A 20,871-nucleotide genomic window follows, 5' to 3' on the forward strand; every position below is an offset into this window, starting at 1 on the left:
AGAGCACAGCTCTGTGCATATCACTCCTGCCAGGAAACTTATACTGGCACAAAGACACAGTCGGCTCACCAGGATTCTCCTTAAGCCCCTGTTTAAAAATGAATGTACTATGAAAAATCCATTCGAATTGTAAATTCATACCATGTCACCAGGACTAGGCCAAACTGGAATCCTTAGGTACCAAAAATTCTGGTTTATTAAGATTGTGCCCTCACCAAATATTTCAGTTTCTATAGTGTTTTTATATCTTTACTATGGAATTATAAGGTTCCATCTGCAATCTGATTGGTTGTGAGATATCATATCCTACAAAGAAAATGCTGCCATTTAGTTTTTTTTTCTTCATAATCAACAGGCACCTTAAACGTACATATACCGTATAATATCAAAAGTCTATCACATTCTGAAATGTTTGTTTTCTTTTCTATAACAGGTGTTTTTCAAATAGAACCTTCTAATAGTGAGAACTGCTGAGAAAATGACAAAAAGCACCGTCTACAGTTTACTCTTACTTTGCTTTAATTCATAAAAGTTTACAAAACTTACAGAAGTAGCTTTTGCTAAGAAATATTTCAGCACAAACAACCAACAGTATTTCATTTAGAAAATGAAATGTTTGGTCAAATGGTTTTCACTGAACAGATTTAAACTGACAATTCAATTTGTCAAGTTCTACTAGGAATATGATTCAGAATAACAGCAAGATATTCAAAAAAATGTTTCTCTGCTAATGTCTGCTGATTCTTTCTCTTCTTGTGCTACAGCGGTTTTTGTGTTTGCAAGCCGTGTTCGTCTTTACTGTGTTCCTCTGGTCTCCTGTCTGCTCCCAATTTCGCTCCTTACTTTTTACCCGGACAAGCTGCATCACTGTCAGTGTCATTGCACTGTATGTTTGCTGTGGTGAGCAAGCTATAAAACGGACACAAACTCAGCTGGGAGCACAGCACAGTTAGCATCCGATCACTAAATTGTGAAGCAACTAGTAACTAGAAGCAATTCATCTCAAATTGCTACATTAACGTTAACATTAGAATTCTGGTCTTCATTTGAAGTAGTCAGAATATCATTGAATTACTCATAAAAACAATAATTCTTACTAACAAACATTAGCATGAGCTCTATAATTAACATTAGCTGCCTTGCATGGCAACTAATGGAAACTTTTCACAAACTTTAAACACATTAATAAAAATTACTCTTAACTTAGTTGGTGTCAGACACAGTGTCATTCACAGTATTTAAATCATACTTTTGGTTTCAAACCATCTAACAGGCACCATTTCGCCTTAGTCTCAGTCACGGAGCAGTGGGGCAACACTGTGTGCGTTCTGAGCGCTAATTGGCTTCACAGTTTTAACCTCACAAAACCAAGTTAGAAACTGATTTTGGAGCTAGAAGCTTTTCTTTTTTTCAAATCATAGTGAAATTCATGCAAGTACAAATGTTTGTTTAATAAAAGTGCTCTCCACTGCAGCGAGTGAACCACTTGTAACACCTTTCCGTGCCTGCATCAACTGTACAAGGTTCCATAGTGAACAGAGTCCGTCCCTTAGGGTGGATCGAGAACCAAGGTTCACGCTCCGGTGTGGCCCAAGTCCTGCTGAAGTGTCCTTGAGCAAGCCTTTGAATCTGTGCCAGCTCCACGGGGCAGGGCTGTGTTGCTGACCCTGCATTCTGCCCTGCTGTAAGGAAGTGGACAACCAAAAAAGACATGTTCCCTGTAGGAGATACAGAGGAGACCAAGGATGTCGGCTTGACCAGTCAGGAATGAACAATAGTGTTGTGATCAATATTTTACACACCGCCTTTCTTCTGGAGCTCAGAGACAAAGTTTCATATTTCTATGTAGGCTACCCCACAAAGACGAAAAGAAAATAAAGTAGAAAGAAAAAATACAAACAGATACACATTTTAGTTAGTAAATAAAATTTCTGAACAGTCTAATTTGTGTTAACTGATGAAGATGAAATGATTCATCTTACGTCAATAAATAACCACGCTGATTACATTTGACCTTAATTTCTGTCTCTCCATTGTACTGACATATGCGTAATTTCATCAAACTCAGAGTGTGGACCTTAATTTAGCACATGTTCTTGATGCTGCATCACTCTGCAGCTTTTCCTTTCTTTTTCTTTTTTTTTTTGATAGCAAAGCTCTTGCTGCATTTGGCAATACTTACACACAATCATGATGACGATGTATGTTTGGCCACTTAAGAGCATGCAGAATCAAGCTGTACAATGTGTGGGCTACATGTTATCGCCTTTTTAAGTACATATGGCAAACTTGTTAACGGGCAGTTGTCTATTTAATCACCTTGCACACATGGAGCAACATTCATTTGGAGTTGTGTTTCTGTCCACAGATAGATCAAAAGTCCAGCACTCACTCTCTCTTAGCACTGTTTTTGATCTTCACTAACTCCAGAGGGAAATGTCTGGCTCTTCAGATAAATTCTAAGTATTCACTAGCTAGTAGCTAAATTTGTCTTTCTGCCATTTGGTGCTGGGCAGATAGTGTGTAGTAGCTTTTTTTTTTTTTTTCTTCTTTTGCTGAAAACAGGTGCTTGTTGTGGCAAAAAAAAAAAAAAAAACACTACGAGAGCAGTGATCGTGAATCAAAATAATAAAGTTACAGGCCGGAAAACCGAAACAATGAGCTGAAAGACGCTAAAAAAACGCTCCACAGAGCTGAGGGAACGCAAAGTCAGATGATCATTTTCTGTGGTTTCGTCTCTACCAACACCTTTCGCAGACTCATAGTCATGTGATCCATTGATTTTAGCTGCTTTGTTACATCCTTCTCAGTTTTTGTTTTTTTTTCCACAGCTCGTCCAGTAGGGGAACTGGAGGGAGGGGTGGAGAGTGATGGTGGATGAAAGGAGATCTAAGAACCTATGGCAGGACAAGATGCAATGTCTGTGGAGCTGGCCTTCGCTGCTCCTCGCTGTCCATCATGGCTCTGTATAAGGCGGGAGAAGAAGGGGGGGGGGGGGAATACAGAAACATTATCTCTTGAACTTATGCCTCTACCCTTTTTCTCCTGCTATTTCTATATCTATATTTTACCCACATCTTACTCATTTTATCCATGAACCTGCCATTTTTTTCCCCAACCCTACCTTATTCACCAATACAGTCAATTTCACACTTGTTCCTACAAAACCTGTTTTTTTAAATCAGTGACGGGGAGGATGACATTCTTTCACCAGGATCTGCGACCACTGCACATTCACTTAAATTATACAGGTGAGTCTGAGGGTATGTTATCCACGTCTGAGGAAATACAGTGAACCTGCTGCAAAATAAACAATGAAAAGACTCTTTCCTGTTCTTGGAGGAGTCTCCTAAAGGAGTGGCAATAGCAATAGCAGCTTTGCAAATCTTATCCCTCATACTTTCTGGGGTCAGTTCATATTTTTGAAAAGCTCAATTTGAATGAGTTGAAAAAGCGCTCTTCTATCGGCGGCATTCATAGTATCCTCGAAAGCGATGAAGAAAAAGAATCTCAAATATCTATGAAACTACTCTTCTTTGCATAAATGAGACACACTGTAAATAAACATGCTCCTGTATGAGCCAAAGGTCCAAGTGCAGTGATAATTCGACTGGGTAAAAACATATAAACGTGTGGAATAGTGCAGGGTAGAAGCACATAAAGACTCAAGGCTAAACCAAGAAAATTAAGCAGCTTGTCCTCCATTTGCTCTATTTGGATTCATCTCGCAGGAGATAGCTATCAGCTCAGTGATGTAGGTAGGATTTTTTTTTTTTTTTTCACCTTTTATTTATTTATATGTAGTTTTAAATACCACCCACGTCTGCTCCACATTCCTCTTGTCTCCTCACTCGTTAAGATCTAGGCACTGCAGCACCGGAGCTGATAGTCTTTACCTTTGTGATTCATAGATCCAAAAGCCTTACATACTGCATATTTACTCCTCTAAATGTGGATTTATAGACAATTCAGTCCTGACAGAGGATTTATATATATATATATATATATATATGAAATGTTTATTTTGGAAAAGTGAATTCTCGATTTCTGAAATAAACAAAACCAGATGCAAGGACAAGAATTCGGTGCCACAGGTTGTGATAATGCTCCAAATAGGGAATTAAAATCTCCATTTTGTCAAATGGCTCGGCCGTTAGAAGTGTTGTAGTCTTTTTTTTTTTTTTATAATGAGTTGTGTACAGTTCAAAACAGTTTCAGGGGCTTTTAAAACAATCCAAGAACATTTGGTGATTTCATATTTTTTTGATCATGCACAATAATACTTGCGCTAAAGGTTGAAACTGTTGAGAAGGTAATATTAAAACAGATCTTAACAGTGGTCTGCTGAGCTGCAGCGAAAATAATGAATAATCATGATCACTAATCAAATCTGAAAGTTAAATCCGTTACAGGCAGTCTGGGTTGTTTCATCTAAAACACAGAAACCAGGGATTATGATTACACTTTTCTTTTTTTTTTTTCTTCTTTTTTTTTTTTTTTTTTTTTTTTATAATGTGTGAATCAGAGTGAGACGTTGCCTGCGCTTTCTTGGATCAACTTGTGTCTCAGATGGTGAACCACAGAAACCTCTGTAGAGGCTACAGAGGAGATGAGTCTGCACTGAAGCTTCCAAAAGGCTTCCCTCTGCAAACACATCCTTATTTAGAACTGCAAGAAATACATATAACACAGAGGAGAAGCTGTAAACAGTAACTGTGAAATCCGACCAAAGGCTCGTTAAATTATATTAATCTAAATTCACTTTTCTTTTAGCAGAAGGAAAAAGAGGCATAAATGGAGAGGAAGAGAGAATCAAATGCTGATAGCCACCTTCATTCCAGACAAGCACGTGATATTATGTCAGTATAGTCTCTTACTAAAGGAAATGCATGTAATGTATTCATTTTATTCTCTCAAACAGAGGTACCTCACTCTTAGAACAGGATCCAAACAAAATCACTTGCTGAACAAGGACATCTATGGGTCATGTGGGATAATACAAGAATCATGACAGACAGATGTTAACGTTTGTGCGCTTGATGAATTACAGTAAAAGAGCAATGCTATTTTACTTGGATAAATTTTGTATAAGTTTGTTTTCAAAACCACAAAAGTCGCACATTTGCTAAGCCTTTTAAAACTATTTATTCATATGAATCATTTGACTATGAATCCTTAAGCAAATACAGATTCTTTTGATGTGTAACTAATTGTACCTGTCAGAATAAAAGCTCCATGAAAACATTATAGGTCACATATGATGTCCCTTCCACTCACGTCCTTATGGCTCACAGTATGTATGATAGAGATGATTCACATGCCCCAGTATAATCTTACACAGAGTGGAGGAAGCAAGGATACTGAACATTAACCTTACTTAAGCTGCTGTTTTTCTCCAGGGGATTTGGAAGGATTTTTTATGCTTAAAATTGAATGGCACACTTCAGTAGGAGGAGCGGACATGCATGGGCTAAAGCTACTTAGTCAAACTGACACACTAAACTGAAAAATGTTTTTTTGATGTCTTTCATGGAGTTAAGTTGCATAACAGCTGCATGAATGTAATTGTTCACTTCATTCAGGGATGTACGGCAGAACACATCCAAAAATCGGTTTGATGACAGTGCTTTTTTTTTCTGTGTGTGTGTTAGCGAGTGTGTGTGCATGTGCGTGTGCGTGTTTGTGTATATTTTTTTTCCTTTTCTACCTAGAAATTACATCATGTGCGGCAAAGACCACTTCATGTCTCTTAAGCCTCTCACTCAAACAGGAAACACCGAGGCGCCCTTTTCAGGAACACTCATTTTCCTCATCATGCTCAATCAGTACAACATTTAGTGGTTTTGAGTTAGATTCAAGAGGCTGTTTTGACCTTTGAGACCTGAGCAAAGAATGATGAAGGGCTTCTAAGGATAACAACATTAAATGTTCTGTAGAGGAGTTCAACTATTTGCTGGTGGGCCATGGAAGTAAACTATCTCTCGAATTTTTTTTTTAGCTGCTGAGTCATGACTGTCAGAGAAAAAAAACATTCATTCAATTTTCCCATTTTGTACAGTTATGTACATAAACTCAAATAAAGATCTCCGGTCTCTGCCATTAGCCAATGATGTTTCCTATCAAATCTCACTCAAAGCATTATCTCTTCATTTGCAACAATGACGTTAAACAAACCACCAAGTCTTTAGAGCACTTGACAGTTTGTGAGATGAATAAATAAAGGAACACATTCCTTTATCCGAGCACATCCCCGTAGATCTGTCTAATGACAGCTGCGGATATTTAACCGTCCTCCTCAAACAGAATTATTTCAGATCTGCTTGAGCCCGCTCCCAGTCTTCATTACTATTGCATGGCCCATGGCCACTTTTACTCATCAAGACTGCATTACATTATTTACAAAATGGAAACAATTGAGGGAGCACTGTATTACAGGACTGGGAGTCACCCATTAAAAACCTAATCCTGAATTATGAATGAGCATTTCATTTAGTATGTCATGTTCCATTAAGCACCTTTATATGTGAAGGTATATTTAAGGGACTTGCCCTTCTCTCAGGCTGCTGTTTGTTTTCGGAAGAAGAGAAGAGGACAGATTCAGGACGAGAATTCTCTGTTTGACTTGTTCTGGACAGACATTGAGCAAAGACATACTTACAGAGCCTAATGGGATTGAAGGATTTCCAACAGCGCCTACATAGCTGCAGGGAGTCCAGAGAACAAGGGACGAGTTGACAGACAGACGGACTCAATAAATGGTTGGCTGGACACAACGTCAGTAAGATTAGCTGATGTAACCAGTGCAGACATCGACTTAACCCAACTCAAATGACCTGAGCGACTCCTGAGCCCTCCGACTTAAAACGAACCATATAGGTCTTTTGCCCGTACGAGTCTACTACGCGAAATTCACACATGCATTTGAATGCAAGACACGAGATGGATACAACAGGAAATCAGCTGGTGAGGAGCTACACTCACGCTGTATATCCACAAGTGGTACACACTGGCCGATACGCCTCACAGTTCCTTCAGTTTGTATCTAATTTTAAAAGACTTGCCCCCCAGGCCCACTTTCAAGGCAGCTACCCATGTGTGCTGGTTCGGATTTACATCAATGTGAGAGAGAGAGCCCGCTCCTCTGATCTCTCCCCATCAGAGGGGAGAAGCTCTGTAGACAGAGGATAAACACTATATTTTAAAGGGTTGGTACAAGTATATAATAAAAAATAAAATGAAAAAAACCCAAAAAAACCCATATTTTTCTCACTTATCCTTGATGATGTCCAGTCATGATGATAGTTTTGGTTTTATTTCCAGAGGCTTTGATTGAGATTTCCGCCATCCTGATACAACGGAGGAGAATGACATTTTTTGTTTGTGATGACCAACGCTGTATCCTATTTACTCTAGACAATCAGATAATCAGATTTCTTTTTTTTTTTAAAAATATAATTCAGACCAAAAAGTTCAAACATTGATAAAAAGGTGAGGTTGTTGACATATAGTCATGCTAGTTTTTACTAGCCTTATAAAAGTAGACCAAGATCGTCCCGTGGGAAACTGCGAATTAACTGGCTTCCTACTTTATATCTCAACAACGCAAAAAAAAAACTGTTAGAACATGTATCATGCTTATCAAATATCTATATGATTGAAGTAATTTATTTAATCATCGACTTGCGTGTCTAACCGGAAATAGAAGAAAGTACCTTGCCTCTTATTAATACTGAGAACGCAATTTTATGATCAAGGTTTCTTGTTCACACAAGTGTTCTTTGAAGCTTGTATTGATGTAAAGCTTCCTGTGCATGCATATAATAAATGAGTCCTTTAGTCGAAGATTAAATTACAGGTATCTGAGGCATTTTTAAAAAAAAAAAAAAATTGTTAAAGAAAAAACAAAATGAAAAGATCTTTCAGCTTTCAACTGAGCAGGGAACCCCCGGCTGCTACAGCAAATCACTTTCTCACCTAATCAGAAGAGATGAGGCTTTTCATGCCGTCCGATGTTGCTGCGCACGTCAACAGAGATAATGTAATCGGGGTTAAAAGTAAACAGATTTGTCAAAGTTTCAAACCTTCAGTGTTGGCAAGGTGTCAGGAGAGGTCTTTGTGTCTTGAGGATGTGTAAATGAGAAGCAAGACAGGAGGGCATCAATCCATAAAGGTTAAATATATACTTTCACACGATACACATAAGCATAAAATAAACTAAGATTGTTCTAACGAATAAAAAACCAAAATAAAGTGTTTAGGCATCAAAACAGACTGTTGATTTTAGCTCTTTAGTTCTGAGTTCCTAAAAATTGCTCGGCTCTTAAGAATTTATTTTTCTTTTTGTATTTTGATGAATATCAGCCAATAATGTAAAGCAGCACAATTAGCATAGTGATTAGTTCGAATGCAGCTGCCTTGGAGCTGTGACTAAGCAGAATAAATCTGAGTCTCACTGTCACATAGGGGTAAAAAATGACGGATATCAATTAAAATGGAGAAAATATCATATCTAAGCAGAGAAATTCCAACTCTTGCTTAATTGCCCGGCGAATGTTTTTCAAATCAAGGACGGATGGCGGCATATGTCGTATATGACAATTAGGATGCCTTTCGATGAGGCTGAGGCCCGGTTTGAAAGTCACACAAGCGCGTCACCGCCACGCTTGCTGTGCGGCAAGACAGGTGCCCGCGTAAACCAGAGGTGTGGCAGACCGACACACTGAGCTCATCAGCGCGCCAGAGGTTCAGGAAGCAATGAGCTCCTGCAGTCGTCACATTAGGGCTTGTGAGGGAGGAGACGGGTGGAGAATATTAGCAGGATGTGACAGCAGAGGAGGGTGGGGCCAACGCACAATCAGGAGTGGGGGGGGGGCTGTTAATTGGCCTTCTACATCTCAGTTGAGGGAGCACTTGTGGGACCAGTGGTGGTTCAAAGAGCGGGGGAGTGTGACTGCAGTTTAATCAAAGTACAAAATGATGGCAACTTGGCCCTTGACCAAAAACAGATTGGAGTCAGGTATGTCATTAACTGCACATTGTTCATTTTCCTCTGGCAGCGCACTTTTTTTTTTTTTTGTCTTAGGTAAATCTTCCATTCACAACTGCCAGAGTGATTTAAACCGGCATTGTAAAGCGTGACGTGCTGAGCTGTATCCGCGGAGCTCTCTTGTTTTGGATACAGTGTGAGACCCACAGAGACCTGTGAGCAGTAAGGTTAGGGATCCTGTCGTGAAGGGTGTAGTCCGTATTGCTCTATTGGCTGTGCTTTCGCAGAGCTACGGGGGGAACTCCATTCCTCGCTAAACGACACACCACCACCTGTTCTCATTTCATCTCTCCCGTCCTCGCTGTGCCTCTTGGACCACTGGTGAAGGGCAGACACCCAGGTACTCCGTGAGGAATGGAGGCAAGTTTCCCATTCAAAACATTCCCCATCCATTTCCTGATGGCCGCCACCTGTTCACCCCCGCTGCACCCTCCCCACACACACACACACACACACACACACACACACACACACACACACACACACACACACACCTTGCCCCCGTGTGAGGGATGGGCAGATTGTTGGGGGATGAGAGTGGATTGTCACTGTCACAGGGGGCAAAGGAGGGAAGGAGGTGGGTAATCCGTGTTACTCGATGGCCCCCGAGTTCCAGATGTCACTCTTTTTAATGACATAATTATGACCGTCTTACGACTCCCCTTGGCCTTCAGTCTGCGCTGGAAGCTAGGCACACACACATAAACGCACATACTTCCTGCATATCATTATAATCCCAAGCCTTTGTGCCTACGCCATTTGTAATTATAAAGACGTCTTTCTTTCTTTAGCTCAGGTAGCTAATTTACATTTCCTGCTGTCAAATAATATCACAAAGAACATTATTATAGTTGACACAAAATCACGTATTAATCATATAAAATGTAAAGCATGAGTGGCCCTCACAAAAGGAACAATTTCCTTGAAAAATTATCAATCAAATATCAAACTGGCCGGCTTCTTCTTTGCTGACACCCTGGAGCTGAGGCCATCTGGTTCAGCCATTTTCTGGTCATTAACCACGCTCACTTTCTCAAGAATCTTGGAGTACTTGCTCTTCTCAGAAAGAGTAACTGAAGCTGTGCTCACAGTAAGATGCACTTTGTTTGCTAAATCCTATCTTTCCTTGGTGTGGGTAGAGATATCACTTTTGGAAGGGGGACTGTGATGAAAGGCGTTTTGATGTAGAGACATGCTCCACAACAGTATGAGACACACACACACACACACACATACACTCACACACAGTGGAAGCTACCAAGCTGAACTTCAACAAACATACTCTCCCCAAATACATGGGAAACTGTGAGGAATGATCACAACAAATACCACGAAGAGCTGTTGTTTCAGTGGAGACCTGGTAATGATGAAGGCAGTCCCTACTCTAACAGGGCTAATTGGGGTTCAGAGGCATCTAATGCATGATAGATGGAGAAGATGAGGGTCTCGGTGGTGTGTGGCACTGTTGGCATGAGATCACAAGCATTAATAGAGCTGAACCTTTCACTCTGGGCTGAAAGACATCTGCTGCCAGCAGGTAACCTCAGCTTTATCATTACCAGCTAGACCCACCGATGTTTTCCTGGCATGACAATTTAAAGCGATATATATGTTTGCTGGCTAATTCAAGCTGTCAACATCATCCCTGTTTGTGGGTGAAAAATGGGTGCACCACGCAGTGCACCAGATGGTAGGAATGGATCATCAATCTGAGACAGCAGACATGTGATGGATGGATTCCCCAGAGTAAACAGTTTCAAACTAAGAACCACACTGAGAGGAAATTTGCTCCCAAATGAGCGCTTTTGTGTCGACACGCACTGCGAGGATTGTGCGTTCGCTGTCTTCGGCTGTTCATGCTTTGGTCTTCAAATTCTCAGGCGCGGCGCATGGTGCAAATTGAAAAGAAATGCAGTCCACCACCGCAAAATCGAAAAAAAAAAAAAAAAAAAAAAGGCAGGAAAAGAATCTGCTCACACTCCCAAATTGACTATTTTTAATATGAGGACAGCAGGCCAGATTATCTCCTGTAACAAGGTCTTAAAGCAGCTATAATCTAAATTCGTATATTAACAATCTATCAAATGACAAGCGTGACAATGTGAGAGGGGTCTATCGTATAGTGCAGAGAATAATCGCCCAAATCTGCAGCTCCCCTGGGCTTTACAGAGCTCTATAGTGAGTAGCAGTACATTGTTTATCTTTTGTTGTTAGTTTTGGTTCACTCTCACCGCTCTAGCTCTAAAGACCTATTGTTGTTGGTTTAGACAATTGGACATCTCTCTCCCGCTGTAAATAAGCATGGGAGACCACATGATTGAAAAGCTAATACCCAGACAAGTCGCCACCCATCCAGCTGGACGTGGCGCCCCGACCCAACTCCGACAGCGCTGTCTGGTTGGACGTCGAACCAAGATCCGAACAGAGAGAGACAGGTGGATACGGTAGTCGGTGTCTATCCCGGTGAGGCTTTTGAATTGTTTGGCCTGCCGTAAACAAGGCCAGCAGCTGGTTAGCTTAGCTTAGCACAAAGAAATCGCTAGTACAGCTCAACAAAATCCACACACCAGCACCTCTATAACTGTCTAATTAGCATGTTGTATCTCATTAGTTGAATTCATATAGAAACCAGTACACATGTTGTGGTTTTCGGAAGGGTTGTGGACTGTATCTTGGCACCGCACCTTCCTGAAACCCGCAGCCTGCTTCTACAATTTGGTTTTTCTACGGATCAAACGACAAACGAATGAAGTTTCACATTCCAAAAATTCCACTGATGTGTCAAAAATTTGTTTTACTTGTGTCATTTCGATGTTTGCCGAAACAGCAACCGATACAACATTTTGTCAAGCGACGGCTCCCCTTCAAGAACAACCGCGCAGTGAAGCACTGTGAATTAAGTAGGCAACATCCTGGGCGTGAGGTGGCAGAGTGAGCGGGTCCAATATCACAACGTCTGCAGACAAACCCGAAACCGCCGAGATGCCGAGTCACATCATGACAAGTTGCACTCTCTCAGCAAAGTAACATCTCTCCTGTTAAATTCTGAATATAAACAGTTTGAAAAGCTGCAAATTTAAAAAAAATAACAGTGGAAGGCAAAGATGAGTCCTTTTATGATGGAGGCATCTCCGTATGACACGCGACCACCGGCGTGCGCTATGAATAAATCATCCTGAACCGGGCAGAGAGAGTAAACAGTTGTGTATCTTCACCTCAGATGCCTGGAGAGGCCTGTCAGACACAGCAGTTAACAAAGCCTACCTCCTCATCATCATGCCGACCATGTTTCAGGAGATCCAAGTCCAAACCTGACACCATTACCCCCCCCACCCCACCCCCATCTTCTCCTCCTCTCCTACAATACAAGAACTCACTGTTTCTCCAGAGTCGACTTAAAGTGAAGTTAAAGGGAGGACGGTAGCATCGCTGCTAATCTTTCCCCAGAGTCTCTGCTTCACTCAGTTGTATTTGTAAGACCTCCCAGTCTGTCTCTGTAATTTAAGCAACCAGAGCTGTGGGATTAGCTGCCAATTTGTACCCACTGTGGAAAGAATCTCCTTAAGACTCTATGATTTGATCCATTAACACAACTACAAGCACGATCAGGCTCTTGTCAAGTGCATCACTTGCTCCAATACGGTGTCATCTGAACTCTGTGTACAGCAATAAGTTTAATGTGAGTGATAGAAGAGTGTACAAAGACAGAACAAACTTCTTTTTTTTTTTTTTTTTTTAGAATATAGTTTTTTTTATTTATAATTTATAATTGGCAGATACAAAAAACTCTTGAACGGTATCCAAACTGTGCAATAAATCACTGTTGATTTTTTTTTCCAAAAGAAAAATACAAAAAGACCATCTACTTTGGAAAGTTGACAGTTGACAACCAATGTAAACTGGAGTGAACTGGTAATTCTACAGAGGGTTTTCTAATCGCTACTAATGCTCTTTTTAACTGACTACAGTTGTTAACAAATTGCAAATCTGCTTTGCTCTCCCAGGATGATAACCAGAGTTGTCATGTGTACACACACCTACACTGGTGACATTCTATTTCCCCATTGTTAAATACAAGAAAGGCAATCATATCCATAAGCAGCACAAATGTGTCCAACACATTAAAATGAAATAAAAAGAGTTTTCAAATTGTACCAACATACCAAGATGTTCATGTGAGAGAGGGTTAAAAAAAAAAAAAAAAAAAAAAAAAAAAAAAGGGGGGAAGGGAGGGGAATTTCCAAACATAACGTTGTAAACAATCACCTTCGCGGACAAAAAAAACAAACCAAAAAAAAAAAAAAAAAAAAAAATGTTGGAGCTTGTTAAGTGCTAAACAGCTGTTATTAACAAGCATCAACCTCTGGAATCAAACACTGAAGGCAATAATGCTTAATAATAAACAAAATAAGTATTTTTGAAAAATCACAGCAGCAACACCATATGAAACTGGTTCCTGCTTGTCATTTGCAAATTAAAACACAGAAATACAATTAAAACAACATTGTATTAAAAAAAGACTAACATTTTACTTTCACATTTCAAATGAAACACATACACACGCACCCAAAAGAAGACAAATGAAATTTACATCCACATTCTTGCTATGATCCCATTCCTTGACAGCCCGTGAGCATTAGCAGAGGCTTAGATATGATGCTGGTGCCTTACCCTTTATATCCCACAGATATGACAAGAACAAAACAATCTCCATTTAATCTAAACATTTATATGAACACATAAGGACAAATGTGTGACTTTTAATTCTTCTTTCTTCTTTTTTTAAATGCCATCTGAAGGACAACTCTAGGCAGGAGAGGATCCAAGCATGTCAATGGAGAATATTCAAGTGCAAAAAAATGTGTCAATGTAGTTTTTATGATTCTCATGCTTTCTGAAACTGGTTTGCAGGCAGATAAAATGGATACCTCAAACAAGCGTACATTCCTTTTGTACAGCCCCATCCCCCAGATGGCAAATGTCACAAAAAATTCACTAAAGGATTCCAAAAAAAGAAAAATACATTTCTTGTACAGAGAATGTCCAGCCAATGTTTGTGACAGAAAAAAAAAAAAAAAAAAAAAAAAAAAAAACATCCTTCTATACAGCCAAACACACATCCTAGATCCTTCATTCCTATACAACTCAAAGCTTTAAAATGCTAAGTCTTTAAACATGCAACACCATTCAAAGTTCCTATCTAATTTCTGCTGTGCTAGATTCATGGTAACTTCCTCAGACACCAACATTTCTAGCTAACTAAAACTAGAACTATGCGCTAACAACCTACCAAAGTTGTCTGAGAGACCATTTTCCAAATACTTTTAAGGACACTGATGTCAAAAAAGATGCTCATTCATAATGTGAAAAAACAATTCCCTGTCAAAGTATCCATATAAAGCACTTGCGTAGCATACTGTGTGCTCTTCCCTTTACTCTGGCACAAACAGCCCAGTAGCGAGACAATCTGTGGGGTAGTGCAGCTCTGTGGGGACTGGGGACGATGTGAATAAGCAATGACAAAAGTTGGATGCTTTTTTTTTTTTTTTTCTTCTTTTTTTTTTTTTTTAAAATGACCTTGGAATTCATATGACACTAATGATGCCATGCAGCTGTGATGGAACTTTTGTCATTTGCTGAAAACCCTGGCTTCACTCTAAGATGGTGACGAGGACTTCACCCTGGCTTTGCCAAATCCATTGACCTAAGCTCACACCATTTTTTGGATTCCTTTGATCTGGGTCCAGTTCAGTGCTGGCATTGAGAGACTAAGAAACAGCCATCCTCACATACAGATGCAGGTCAATTGACTTGAGATCGGTTTTCAGTTGTAGGGTAATTGAGGGCAATTTTCTTTACATCTGAACTGCCTAAGGTAAACGCAATTGTGCATTAAACAGCCTTTTACTCAGAGTTGCACTTAAGCAACACAGCCAAAATCTTACACCCTTTTGCTGTGACATCTTCACTCATTTAGAGTAACTCTACAGTGCCCTTAACTGACAGTCTTAAAGCCTTTACGACATGCAGATACAAGCATTACTGACAGTGACAAAGTTGTTAGGCCTGAGCTGCGGTGCAGTTTTTGTAACATTCCTAATGCAGAAAGATTTAACTTCTAATGTTAACATATTTTGAAAAGATCTATACATCGACTTGATGCTGTTTCTACAAACAGCACAACATGAAAAATCCAGCATCATCAGTACCTTTAGGCTTGCACATTACAATATACTGGCTACATGCAGCCATACAATTTAAAGCTACTTCTCTAACCAACCGTTAAAAGCCTCTGACAGACCGGCGATCTTTGGACATCTTTTGCAACAAAATGTTCATGTTGTGGACCTGGTAAACCTGTGTGACTCTGAAAAGGACTTTACACATCGAGTTTTTACTTCTATGGCACTGTGGTTAGCGTTAAAACTTGCTTGATCATACACCAAAACAGCTGAAAGTAACAAACATGACAAAGCACACACCGATCTAACCATACTGAAGCAGAAATGTAATTGTAGTACGTCAGGTGTCATATGCCATGACAGAGTTGCATTATACTTTACGAAGAAACTGCATCCACTAGAAAAGTAGTTCCATTTGTAAATTAGTAAAAAAAAAAAAATCTGGTTAATGCAATGAAAGCAATTTTGAGCAAAACTGAGGTTTTGCTTTAGGTTGTTTAAAAAATACAAAGACGCCTAGCATTGCAATTCTACTAATTGCATATTATGAATGCAGACAAAGTGGTGTTCTAATTTGCAGTCTGGTCATGCTGACATATTACCATCACACAATCTAAGAAATAATAAGATGCAAAAGATGATCAAAGTTGGTCAGTCGGCTGAGAGCTTAAAATTTGATTTAAAAAAAAAAAAAATCTCCATCCTTGAAATCATGTCTGAAAAGTACAATTTAGTGGATAAAAATTAAATGAATTGGAGTAGAATTTTATTTTTCTTACTGGCCCAACTGTAATGCAGACAGCAAATTTATGAAAATTTGGTTCTACTTGCACAGCTGGATGTTACACTTAACAACACATCACAAAGCATGCCTAATGTCTGCACCTAATGTATGGAACTAAGATAACTTGACTGTAAACCTCTGCTATATTTTTGCAATAGTTTATGTGCTGGCCTGTGTTTCTGGAAGTAGAGGCTCCTAAAACCAGCGAAAAACAGTGGAATGGAGGACTAAACAGCAACAGAGTCACCTGGACACAAATCAAGAGCCACCAGAACTAATCATCTCAAAACCGTGGTTGTCTGTAAACCTTGTTTAAATCTCTCAACTGAACACAAAAGTGCAAATTGCTACCACTGTCCTGTCTGTGTCCTCAGTAGTGCTTCTCCTGCAGATAATCTTTCATCTTGTTAGGTAAGGGCAGTTTCTGGATCAGGTCTATTCTTGTGTATTGTCTAATGACAAAGCGACAAAGGTACTGCAGGGAGCGCACTTGCATAAACCGAGATACTGGGTTGGTTAGTCTGACAGGGTAGGTTGCAGACCCTGGTAAGCGAGACCTGGAATAGCAAAATGCTCCGTTCTCCGAGTCTTTGATAGAATGTTCAATTAAGTCAACAATGGACGTGTGTCCCTCCACATCGGGCTGCTCGTAGAAGCTGAAGCGTCCATTGGAGTGTTCGATGCGGGTGTGGAGGGTTTTGCCCTGTGACCTGAAACTCAGGCTGAGCAGGTACCTGTCGTCTGAGCTGTCTCGGACCAGGAATGAGCCATCAGCCAAGTTGACCAGCTTTTCCTCTGCCTCCCAGCGTGTGATGGGGCCCCAGTACCAGCCCTGCCTCGCCAGCTTCTTCAGCTCCTCCGTCAGACTGGTTACGACCATTGGTCCGCTGCTCTGGACTGAGTCATACACCCGACTGACCCCAGGAGCTGAATTTGGGTCAAAGTTGAGGTGGTGTCTTACCCTCTCAGCTACCTGGCTGTCTGAAGAGCTGAACCCCGAAAAAGTCCTGGGGATATGTCCATTACTTGTCATGGGTGGCAGGAGTGGAGAGAGGGGAGGCGGGACCTCTACTCTAGAGCTTTGGAGCATCACACCAGCAGAACCGATGAGAAGACTATTAACTGAGGTTTCCATGAAGAGATCCGGAGGCAACCCACTAACCAGTTCATGTTCCTCTTGTCCCTGGTCTGTGTGGAGGGACCCATTGTCTGCTTCAGTCACCACCTCCATAGGAGAGGAGCTGTCCAGGCAGAAAGAGTGGGACCCTTCCGGGTACATTCCCTCATCTAAAGGCATTGTGTACTGGATGTAGTCCTGGGGCGTCAACCCCAGCACCACAGGCACATCATTTTCATCAATATTTAGATGCAGCTCACCATTTTGTGGCTGCTGGAGATTCTTTAAGGATTCTGCTTGGTCCTGAAAGAGCCCTTCCATCTGGAAATCATGAAATTCTTTCCGGACACCGTTTAAGCTGGGACTGGGGCTAGGTGAGTGAACCATGGCTTTAACTTTGACCTCCATCTTAATACACGAATCATCAGAGTTGACTGATCGCAGAGGCCATGGTGAGGGGCTATAATGGTGACTTCGTAGTGATGAAGATCTAAGGGGTCTCTGGGCTTTCACCTCGTTGAAGCTGATGGGTACAGAAGAAGATGAAAAGGTGTCATCATCATCCACAGAGCCTATGGCAGATGAGCCTCCTTTCACTTTTGCCTTCTGCTTGGCAGACAGCCTCCTCTTTAGTGATCCCATCAGACTCTCACTCTTTGAGCGGCCCTTATTCTGCCCCCCTTTGTCTTCTTCTCCACCAAGGTCACAGCCAGAGAGCTCTTTGGTGTAGCAGCCCCCAAAAAGTGACTCTTCCTTTGAAAACTCAGTAGTCACCGAGGGCTGCTGGAGCATGACAAAGTCACCCTCCTCTTTGCCCTTTATGCTGAGGGACTTGCGGATGGTCTTAAGGCTTATCTTCTTCATTCTGACAGGCCCTCCAAAGTGGCGGCATGGGATGGCTCTCCTGGTATCCTGATGAAAGTACTATCCACAGTGTCCTCCCATCAGGCCACACGAAACAAGTCATGCATACAGTGGAGCCATCAAACCCTGCGAAAACAAAAACACACAAAACATGAGAGATATTCTAGGTTATAAAAAACACTCACTCCAGGGGAAAAAAACAGGGTTGCATGCATTATGCTCATAATATGGACTTATGCCCATTAACAGCATAATGCGAGATTCAGATAATAACATGCCCATCACAATGGAAAGATTGAAAATAATGAGAGGACAGCATGTTATAGCCAATTAAAGCAGTCCCCAGGTATTTGGACAAAAGTCAATACGTTTTGTTGTATTCACTCAGGGTCACTACTAGAAATTATTATCATATCAATTAATAATGAAAATAATTTCTCAATTAATTTGTAAAATGTCTGGAATAAAATATGAAAAAAGCCTATTACAACTTCCCTAAAAGCCCAATGTAATGCTATCAAATGTCTTGTTTTCTCTGTCAAACCTTCAGATGTTAACTTTAGCATCAAGTTATTATTTTACCTAACACAAACAAAGGCAGCAAATCCTCATAACTGAGAGGATGGAAGTAGAAATTTTTGCTTGAAAAGTTGCTAAAATGGGTAATCTTTTAATAAAATAGCTGGATATATAGCTGGTTGACGAGCTGGTAGGGGAAGCAATTTAATTGGACAAATTACACAAACATAAATAAAAGCATTATGTTTATGTTTTTTGTACTATGTGCATCTGGTTACAAATCCTTTGCATGGTATTTTGCCATGTGATGTTCTGTCAGTGCTGCTGTCACTGTTTTGCCCTTAAAACTCCTTGCTTGCTTTGACTGCATGTTCAGGATCACTTTCCCGCTGCATTGTTTACAATAGATGACACTGCTCCACCAATAGAGATGTGACCAACTTCAAACAGCCCTACAGCTAAAAGCAAGCACCTGTACATTACAGTGATTATTTCAATTCAATTTAGATGCAATGCTGTAGTTTGTCGTTCCAAACGGTAGAAAATATGTCACTGTCCAAATACTCACTGACCACACTGTATAAAAGTCATGATTTTGAGAAATAAATATATCATTGCTTTTTCATCTGTCAAAAACTATGACAGGTCAGGCAAACAAGACTAAATCAGTATGTGGAGACATGTGCCACTTGAAACGCCTAAACAAAGCTGCTTGATAATCAAGACAGCTGCAATCTGATTACTCACCATTATGTGCAGGAAAATGGTGACTCAGTTGGATGGGTCAAGTTCCACTTCCACCACCTTTCATTTGATGCTATGAAAAATAAAGACAGCCGATTAGAAAACTCCTACGCTTTTAGGTCGCACATGATTTTAAAAAAGAGGAAAAAACACAACTTGCACCTTCATAACCACTTAGAACAAACGGCGTGTCATAATTAAACCAACCTTAGCAAGGTTTGTCCTGACCTGGCAAGGCCTACGGACACAACAGCATGCCTTTAGCTTAGCTCTGCTCGTTAGCATGCGCCTTTAATGACAAAATGGAGAAACTGAATGCTCCAACATTGATTTATATGGTACTCAGTAACTATTAAGAGAATAGGAAACAAAATGAGGATAACCGATTGATCTAACCAATTTAAAAGACGTTGGTTTGCTTGTATGCTAACACGAAACAGCTACCAACCAGTTAGTTTGTTAGCATATCTACTTTCAGAGTCCATTTGTAATCTGTAAATATTTTTTAAATCTGCACATCATATAGTCTCTTACCTGCTTGTCTTACTGGGCAAAATAACCCAATGGTGGTGGCATCTGTCTTGTGCAATATGTTCATGAAAGGTTCGCTTCTTGACGATTGTTGGCTAATGTTAGCTGACTACCTTAGCCAATCAGCTAGCTTTGTTAGCGTTTACTGTCGAAAACATTACCGTTACCTTCCCTCTAATCAGCTTCTGCGCCCAGACGAAAGTATAAAGCGTATGTACGGCCAGATTCAATACTTCTCTAAACGTGCATGTTTACATTGCCGACTAGACTCACACAATAAGGTGTCATCTTTCTGCCTGGGTTGGCTAACACTTTGTAGCTTACGGCCTCTTCCTTTCTTCCTTTGTTGCCTGTTGAATTGTGGGAGCAGATTCAGATGCAGCGAATCAGACTCAAAGCAGCTCCAGCAAGTTTTACATCCCAGAGGCAGACAGACAGACATAACCCCGACCCTGACAAAGCATTTGCATAGTTCAGCAAAAAAAGAAAATTAATTAACCTAGCTTCAAAATCATTTTATTTAATCGGCAAATGATAAAATATCCATATTGAAAATAAATACTTTCTTATTCAAATGAGAAAATATGTGTAGCCTACTACAACCTTATAAAAAAAATAATAATTCAGACAAAACAGACCTGATCTGTTACATATTTTTTTTATGTCAGTTAATTAATGTTATAATGAGAGGTGTGTTTGGAAATACCTTTAGGTTTGAGAAGAAAATTTGATCTCAGAGATCACACAAAGCTCATATTAGTTAGCAAGTACTTCTCCCTCCCTAAAGCCAGTGAATGCGTCTGAGCAAACTATTGCACTGTAAGTGCTCTACTGGAGCTGCTCAGTTGCCCAAAGTAGAAGGATGTGGTTGTGATGGGCAGCTCCTTGGTATGGAGCAAGGTATTGCAAAAACCCCTCATGCTCTGTCTCCTGAAAACTAAATAGAGAGCTTTGAAAATGAACAAATAAATAAGACATAAACACATATGAACAAAAGCGATGGCCAGCGCAATTGCTGTATTGGTGATTATGTCATTGTAGTTACAAATCTACATTCACACATACAGGGAGATCCTGAATATGG

At 40.3% G+C, this 20,871-nt stretch overlaps 1 protein-coding gene across 2 annotated transcripts; it reads right to left on the reverse strand.

The window, feature by feature from the left end:
* Positions 1-14,112: 14,112 nt before the first annotated feature.
* On the reverse strand, positions 14,113-20,120 carry socs6 (suppressor of cytokine signaling 6). Of its 2 annotated transcripts, none has more exons than XM_022744338.1 (3): positions 19,791-20,120; positions 19,260-19,329; positions 14,113-18,119 (listed from the first exon to the last, which is right to left on the reverse strand). In XM_022744338.1, exon 3 carries the CDS (start codon positions 17,991-17,993, stop codon positions 16,383-16,385), a length of 1,611 nt encoding a protein of 536 aa, XP_022600059.1. In that variant the 5' UTR covers positions 17,994-18,119; positions 19,260-19,329; positions 19,791-20,120; the 3' UTR covers positions 14,113-16,382. The 2 variants fall into 2 exon arrangements, with proteins under 2 accessions (XP_022600059.1, XP_022600060.1); XM_022744339.1 differs by lacking the exon at positions 19,791-20,120 and adding an exon at positions 19,464-19,516.
* Positions 20,121-20,871: the final 751 nt, after the last annotated feature.

The sequence above is a fragment of the Seriola dumerili genome, unplaced genomic scaffold (assembly GCF_002260705.1).
Source record: "Seriola dumerili isolate Sdu_G_001 unplaced genomic scaffold, Sdu_1.0 BDQW01000079.1, whole genome shotgun sequence".
NCBI classification, from domain to species: Eukaryota; Metazoa; Chordata; class Actinopteri; order Carangiformes; family Carangidae; genus Seriola; species Seriola dumerili.

Excerpts from the sequence above, each read along its gene's own strand:
- socs6 (XM_022744338.1), bottom strand. The coding sequence starts at position 17,993 with ATGAAGAAGATAAGCCTTAAGACCATCCGCAAGTCCCTCAGCATAAAG.